Source organism: Eriocheir sinensis, chromosome 33, assembly GCF_024679095.1.
Source record: "Eriocheir sinensis breed Jianghai 21 chromosome 33, ASM2467909v1, whole genome shotgun sequence".
NCBI classification, from domain to species: domain Eukaryota; kingdom Metazoa; phylum Arthropoda; class Malacostraca; order Decapoda; family Varunidae; genus Eriocheir; species Eriocheir sinensis.
Window position 1 is genome coordinate 5,161,136 of NC_066541.1, and position 8,289 is coordinate 5,169,424.

At 43.9% G+C, this 8,289-nt stretch overlaps 1 protein-coding gene across 1 annotated transcript in view; it reads right to left on the bottom strand.

The window, feature by feature from the left end:
* The window catches only part of LOC127006607 (histone acetyltransferase KAT6A-like), a 9,783-nt gene extending 1,894 nt beyond the window's left edge, over window positions 1–7,889 (bottom strand). The window contains exons 1-4 of the mRNA XM_050876698.1: window positions 7,847–7,889; window positions 4,345–5,216; window positions 2,329–2,634; window positions 1–84 (exon numbers count right to left, since the gene is read on the bottom strand). The exon at window positions 1–84 is cut by the window's left edge and continues 26 nt beyond it. Of these exons, the coding sequence (XP_050732655.1) occupies window positions 1–84; window positions 2,329–2,634; window positions 4,345–5,196 (1,242 nt within the window). The 5' untranslated portion in view covers window positions 5,197–5,216; window positions 7,847–7,889. The remainder of the gene's footprint in view (window positions 85–2,328; window positions 2,635–4,344; window positions 5,217–7,846) is intronic.
* Between the last annotated feature and the right edge of the window lie 400 nt (window positions 7,890–8,289).

Here is an 8,289-nt window from a genome sequence, read left to right on the forward strand (position 1 = left end):
GTACAAGAAGTCGTTGACGAAGTGGAATTTGGAGGATCGCGCGCATATGTTTTCAGCTGAGCGGGGCATGCAGATAAGGTGCACCTGTGGGGATGAGGTGGGGCCGATTTGATTAGGGGGTATATCTGTGTGGCCAGGTAGATAAAATGAAGAAAGGTTAATCACAGGTACAAGAGAAAGTACATGAGGTGAGGCCAGGTTAATTAGGAGGCATATTTATGTGGCCAGGTAGATAAGGTGAAGAAAGGTTAATCACAGGTACAAGAGAAAGTACATGAGGTGAGGCCAGGTTAATTAGGAGATATACCCGAGTCAAAAGACAGGATTAGAATTAGAAAGTACAGGTGGATGGGAAGTCAGATAAGGTAAGATAAGGTTAATTAGTTAGTTTGTACAGGTGGGTGGAACATTGCACAAAGTGAGTGAAAGCTCATTAAGTCGATACACCTGTGAAAGAAAGTAGGTGAGGTGAGGGCCGAGTAATTTAGGAAGGTAACAGGAAAGTAGATGAGAAGAGACCAGGTAAGTTACTTAGAAAATACTGGTAAAAGAGAAAGTAGATGAATTGATGGCAAGTTAGATAGAAAATGCACTTGTTTGAGAGGCAGAAGAGAGAAATGGTAAATCAATTAAAAGGTACTAAGAAGGGTAAGGAAGGTAAGGTCTAGGTAATTATTACATATATCTATTTTCAAGGGTAGGGGCAGGTCAATTAGTAAGATGGTGCAGATGGAAGAGAAATGGATAAGAGAAGAAAAAGTTAGATAAGGTGAGGTGGAGCCAATTAGTTACATATACTTGTTGGGAAGGTACGTGATAGAAGAGAAAATGGACCCGGATAGAAAAAGTTAGACAAGGTGAAGTATGGTCAGTTAGTAAGATATAGATTCGAGGTAGTTAATTCGTAAGATGGCGCAGATACAAGAGAATATGGAAGAGGTTAGGGAAAGTTGATTAGCTATACACACCTGTGAGATAGAAAGGGTGAGGTAGGCAGGTAAATCAAGTAATATATGCACCTGTTTAAATAAGGTGATGAGGGAGGAGAAGGCTAATTAGGAGGCATATATATCTAGAAAGGTAAATGAGGTGAGGGTTGATTAATTACAGGTAGAAGAGAAGTAGACAAGGTGAAGCACGGTTAATTAAAGGAGGGGGGAGAAGGCTAATTAGGAGGCATACATATCTAGAAAGGTAAATGAGGTGAGGGCTGATTAATTACAGGTAGAAGAGAAGTAGACAAGGTGAAGTACGGTTAATTAAAGGAGGGGGGAGAAGGCTAATTAGGAGGCATACATATCTAGAAAGGTAAATGAGGTGAGGGCTGATTAATTACAGGTAGAAGAGAAGTAGACAAGGTGAAGTCCGGTTAATTAAATGAGGTAGGTTAAATAGTACAGGTAGATGGCGCTGGATATATCAGGTGGCTGTGAAATGTTAATGCTCTACTTTCTCTAAAACATTTGTGGATATTTTTTCAAGGGCTGACCAAGTTGAAATGAAGTAAATGAAAAAGAGTTCGTTCAGAAAAAAAATAATCGTCCATCTCATTGTAGCGTGACTCGAAATAAACTAGGTCGCAAAAAAGGTCTCTTGAACACAATTGGGAAAGGAAAGCATACAAATTGATTAACGAGAAAATGGCGGCAGACAATAGACTAATTGACTCATTGTGTTGCGTAAGGACGTGGGTGGTGGGGGGGGGGGTGGAGGGGGGGGGGTGGAGAATGAGACAGAAATAACCTAAAGAATAAGATATCACGAAGAGAAAGTTTAGTGGAAGGAAAATGTGGAAGGGAGGAAGAGGAGGAGGAGGAGGAGGAGGAGGTGGAGTAAAAGGAAACAGTGAACTGGACTTAGGGGCATGAAATAACACACACACACACACACACACACACACACACACACACACACACACACACACACACACACACACACACACACACACATCACTACTATCACCTCACCCATACATCTGCCTTCCCACAAGCGTTGCCAGAGTATCGTATTCACCACAACGTATTTATCATTTTTTTAAGCCTCAAACTCTCGTACCTACACAAATAACGACAGAAAATCATCAAAGTTAGCATTAAAACTGTTATTTATTGAGGTTTGTGTTTTTTGCTATAGTTATCGGTCAGAAACTACGAAAATGCAATGCGATGGGTACGATAATTTGGCAGCGAGTAACGGGCTTTTTTTTTTTATTATTGTTTTCTTTTGTGCCCTTGAGCTGTCTCCTTTGTAGTAAAAAAAAAAAAAAAACTCTGCTTCCCACCTACGCGTCGGTCACCCCGCCCCCACACCTGCCCTCATTAGCCTCACCTGGTGGAAGGACGCGCCCTCGGGACACAGCCACGAGTGCTTCACGTTGTCCTGGCAGTAGTGGAACACCTCGCACTCCAGCTCCTCGTCCGCGTAGTAGCCGTTCTTGCGTTCATAGCAGGCGAATTTGGAGTCCAGCAGGAGGAGGCTCAGGCGGTCCGGCTCCTCTTCCTCCTCCTCGTCCTCTTTCTCCTCGCCCTGGTACCTCCCTCCTGGTAGCTCGTCCTCGTACTCGTAGTTCACGCGGTACTGCTGCTCGCGTGACCCCTGGGCCTCGAGGTCATGGACGTCTGAGCCGCCTGAGTACTGTATGGAGGTGAGGAAGGGTTATAAGATGCACAGGTGAACATATACTTGCGCAATGGTTAAGATTATCCTGGAATGACTGGAAAATAAACATAATGACGCAAGGATACATAAGGGGTCTAAATGGCTAGTCGGCCCGCATACGGCAGCTCCGATAAACCAAACACCACCTGTCCTTTTAATCCATGACTGTATCCAACTTTTTTATTGCAGGCGTCTGGATTGTATTAGCACTCACCATATGACTGCTAAACCTATTCCTCTCATTCATTACTCTATCAGTGAAGCATTTCTTTATTTTGTCTTATTGTATCTGATATTGGTTTATGTATTATTACACAGACTTGTATCAGTGGGTTAAGTTAGACAGACCCAGATTTTTTTTTTTTTACAACAAAGGAGACAGCTCAAGGGTACAAAAAAAAAGAAAATAATAAAAAAAGCCCGCTACTCGCTGCTCCTAAAAAAAGAATCAAAAGAGGTGGCCGAAAGAGAGGTCAATTTCGGGAGGAGAGGTGTCCTGATGTAGTAATAACGGATGACTGGCTTTGAAGAGGGAAATGATAATAGGGTCATAATAATAAAAGTGCATGTTAGGACTTGAGCAATCAATATAAGGAAAAAAGCATCAGACTTATTGGCACATAGACTTGTAAAAATGGGTTAATTTAAATCTGATATTTTCTTTACTCAAACTCATTGTTGTAAGTTCTAACCGGCCTTTTTAGTACCAGAACCTCATTGGCATCACCCTCGTTAAAGCCATTCATCCGTTTATATGTTTGAGTCACGTCTTCACGCACCTTTCTCCTTTGTAGCGAATACAAGTCCAGATACGTGGATGTGTAGGCCTAACTTCGTCAGGAAAGTTTCGACCCATTATTAAATTTGGTCAGTCTCCTCTGCACCGTCTTCTTTTCTTTTTATCATCTTTATCATCACAGCATCATCATTATCATCATTTTATCACTCATTCTCCTCCTCCTCCTCCTCCTCCTCCTCCTCCTCCTCCGGGTCGACAGGTGGAGGAAGCGTGGTTAGAAAGCTTGGCCGTGACGCAGACAGGAAACTCTCGAAGGGAAAGTGACTTGGAAGTTTACAGATGGCGACTCTCCTCCACCTCTCTCCCTCCCTCCCTCCTTTCCTCCCTGCCTCCCTCCCCCATAACTTCCTTCCTTCTCTTAACGCTGTTGGAGGACTAGAAGGAGAAGGAGGAAAAAGAGAAGGAGGAGAGAGGAAAGTCACTCATCTAACATTCCGCTTTTTCCTACTCTTGTTTTCTCTTTTCTTTTATATTCTCTCTTCTCTCCATCTCCTCTTCCTTCTTCCTTTCTTTTCGCTCTTTCATCTATCTCCTATTCTTCCTCCTTTTCATCCGCCTTATTTTGTATCTTTTATAACCATCCACTTTTTCTACTTTTTTTTCCCACGTTCTCTCTTTTTGCTGCCTTCTCTCTTTTCCCTTCTTTTTATCTCTTACTGTTACTCCTCCTCCATCTTCACTTCATTTCCTCCTCCCCCTCTTTCTCCTTATTATGTCTCTCTCTCTGTCTCTCTTCTTAATCACCTCCTCATCTTCCTTCTCTCTTCTCTCTCATGCTCACCTCCTTCCCAGCAACACAACTTTCTTTCCCTCCCTTGATAATCCTCACACCTGAACTATCTCTCGCTTCTCTAATTGACACCTGCGGCTACCTGGATTTCACTCACCGTCGGCAGCTGGTTGGGGTGTACGGTGCGGCGGTAAGGTATCTCTGGGTAGGGGCGTGGGCGGGCAGGCTGTGGGGAGCGAGGGGGGCGGGGCGCTGAAACCACGTCCAGTACATCCTGCGTCGCTTCGAAGTGGTGCTGGGGGTTGAGGGTCTGGGTGTAATGGTCGTTTTGGTCGTCTTGGTCGTGGTTGGTGTTGTCCCTACTCGGTGCCTTCAGCTGTAGTTCCTCTTCTTGCTGTGGGGTGACTTCTGGTACTGGGGGAAGGTTAAAAGTTGCTGGGGTCTTTGATGGGGGTGGTGGGGGGTGCTGCTCCTCTCTAGGGGATGCTGGGGCGGGGGTGTGGGTGTCGGAGCTGTCAGGGGAGGTCAGGGGGAAGTCATCTAAGGGTTGCGTGTCCCCGATTTCATCCTCGAACTTCGCTGTCTGCTCCTCGTCTTTGGGAAGGTTCGAACTCGTTTCTTCTTTCCCCTCGAAGTCGAAGGGTTCAAAGTGTGGTTGTGGGTTGAACACCGAAGTCAGCTCGCCAACGTTCAAGGCCTCTTCATGCTCAGGGAACTTCAAACTCACTTCTTCTCGTTCCTCCCCTTCGAACTTAGGGTTATCGAAGTGGGGTCGTGGGTTCAGTGGAATTTGACCCACATTTGACGGGGGTCGAAGCGCCCCTCCCGATTGTGTAAAGCCCACTGCGAAGCCTCGTGGGGGGTTGTTCTGTCCTCTGCGAGCTTGGGGGTTGGGGGGAGGGCCAAGTACGAAAGGGGAGGCGTCCAGGAACTGCGTCCCTTGAGCGTTGGCTGGCAAAGCTGAGGAAGCTATCGCCAACACCGCCGCCGCCGCCACCGCCCACCGCATGACTCGTGTGTTTTGTTTACCTGTGTGGTAGAGGTGCATTAAAGTTTCGGTCAGGTGCTGTATCTATATATACAACAACAACACCAACAGTAACAACAACAACAACAGTAACAACAACAACAATAACAACACTGACTGCTATTACTACTAAATACCAATACTGACAATTTATCTATTTTCATGCTACTACTACTACTACTACTACTACTACTACAACTATTACTACTACTACTGCTATTACTACTACTACTACTACTACTACTGTACACTACTTCTACTACAACTTTTACTACCACTATTACCATTAAAATACCGCTAGAATCAACACAAATCACAACTCAGTCACTACAATCACCACCATTATCACCTACGGAAACCACACCTATTACCGCCACCATCACCACCACCACCATAAGCATTACCACTACCATTGCACCACAAACAGACATGACACACGAAAAAAGAACAGGTAAAAACAAAACAAACAGGTGTGGAAATCTTGCTTTCTCATAACCACACGTGACACGCCCACCCCGAGTATTATGTTCCATGTACGTGTGTGTGTGTGTGTGTGTGTGTGTGTGTGTGTGAACGTGCTCGATTTCATGTACGCACGATTGCATCAGTACACACACATACACAGCCACGCACATGCACACGCACGCACACGCATGTAACCAGTCACCTGACCAGCACTATTTACACACACACACACACACACACACACACACACACACACACACACACACATTTCACTTTCTCTTTCATTGCTCAATAAATAAATGATTCCGATAAAGAGACAAACAGACAGACAGACAGACAGACAAGCTTACTGGGGTGGAAAGACAAAGGGCCATCACAATATTGGAATTCAGAGAGAAAAGAAAGACAATGAGAAAAGACAAGAGAAAGTATATAAATAAATGTATTTGAAATATATATTAACAGGAATTAGAAAAGAATAATGTAATAGTAACAGTAGTAGTAGCATAAAAATAGTGGTGTTAATAGTGGTGGTGGTGGAGATAGAAGTAGCAGCAGCAGTAGTACGTAGTAATAGTAGTAGTAATAGTAGTAGTAGTAGTAGTAGTAGTAGCTTTGGTAGGAAACATGGAAAGACGTACAACAACAAGCCATTAGGTTCAGAATAGTTCAAATCACTTCGGTTCGTACGTTCACTTTACTCGTGACGTAAGTAAATAACGGTCGATGCGATTGCTCAAGGAGCTCATTGTTTCCACATTTATTACTTCTGAAGGAAGGTTGTCCTAATAACGAATGACTCGGTTTAAGAAAAATGAACACTTGCCGATGTCTCTACTGCATCGCCATACTTGAATACTAAGACCGTTATTTCTAGTTCTCGGGTTAGTTTGGAGCTAACAACATAATGATCGGTTTACTGAACTTCTTCAGGTACTTGAAGACCTGAATCAAATTTCGTCGTACACATCTCTTTTCCAATATAAACGGGAGGCGGTGGCTGAGTGGTCGGGCGCGGAGTCCAGGAAAATTTGTCAATCATCGCGAAGTGGCCTAAGATTACCCACATCCTGTCCTGAAGACCACTTATCAACCCGGACTTTAGATTCTCTCTTAAAGGGGTTCAAAGATGAGCTGCGGGGAACAGCATGAGCCAAGCAAGATAACGCCACTATATACTTGCCTGCACCATAATGAAATGTGGCCGACCGGCAGGCCCCACCAAGGAAGCCTACCGGCGCCATTAACGAAACGTAAAAGATAAAAAAGAGATTAAGTTGTTTGAGGCGTTCTTACGAGGGTGAGGGGGAGGAGGAGGAAGACAATGAGGAAGGAGACGATGAAAAGGAGGACGAGGAGGACGAGGAGGAAAGGGAGCTGGAGGAGCATCATCATCATCAGTAGTAGCAGTAGTAGTAGTAGTAGTAGTAGTAGTAGTAGTAATGATAGTAACAGCAGTAGCAGCAAAAATAGTAGTCACAATAGTAGTTGTAGTAGAAGTATTAGTAATACAAATAATAGTAATACTAATTTAAGTAACGGCAGTAGTAACAATAGTAGTTTCGTTACATTCTTCCATCTGTTAGGACTTGGTAATGGTTATGAAAACTCTGAAGCATATTTTTCGCTATTTTTCTTGTCCTTTAGTATAGCGCGGCCAAGAGCAGTGCGAGCGTAGACGTGTCTTTGGGTCCGGAAGGCGCGCTTATCACGGTAACTGTCCGGAACGGCAAGGGAAGGCAGACGGAATGTGTGGCCTGTTTGTTTTTGTGGTGGCGGAAGATGAATTCGTGTCGATCTATTTTTTGTTGTTGATGTTGTTCTCGCTGATTTTACGGTCACTGTTGGCTATACTGCTCTGCTACCACCACCACCACCACTATAACAACAACAACAACAACAACAACAACAAGAACAGCAACAACAACAACAACAGCAACAACAACAACAGCTTCTACTACTACTACTACTACTACTACTACTACTACTACTACTACTACAACTATCACTACTTCAACCACTACTAATACCACACCTATAAAATACACACACACACACACACACACACACACACACACACACTCATACACGTACACAAATCATCACACATACGACCAAAGTTTTCTTCACCACCACCACCACCGTCACCACCACCACCACCACCCACCTCTCCGGCGTGCACAAGGAAGCGACACCACCTCCTCCTCGAATCTCTGGAGCTATACTGAAGGTTTCTCTTCTTGGAAAGGCTTTAAGTAACCTCGTATTTGAGAAACCACGCGGCTCTCCGGATGGAACCGCCCCCGAGAGAGAGAGAGAGAGAGAGAGAGAGAGAGAGAGAGAGAGAGTATTTGCTTTAATTGCTAACATCTGTATTTCTTATGCCGATTTTTTTTCCTTCCCTTCCTTCATGAAACATCTTCAGATTTCATCCCAAATATAATATTTGCTGAACTTTTTATTTTTTGTTTCAATAATTTTATTTTGGTGTCAATGTTGCACTTTAACTTTTCCTTCTTTTTACTTTTTTTTTTTAATTTTCCCACTTTTTACTTTTCTTCCTCCTTCTCCTCCTCTCCTTCCTTTCCCTGTCATACTCTTTGTTTTATC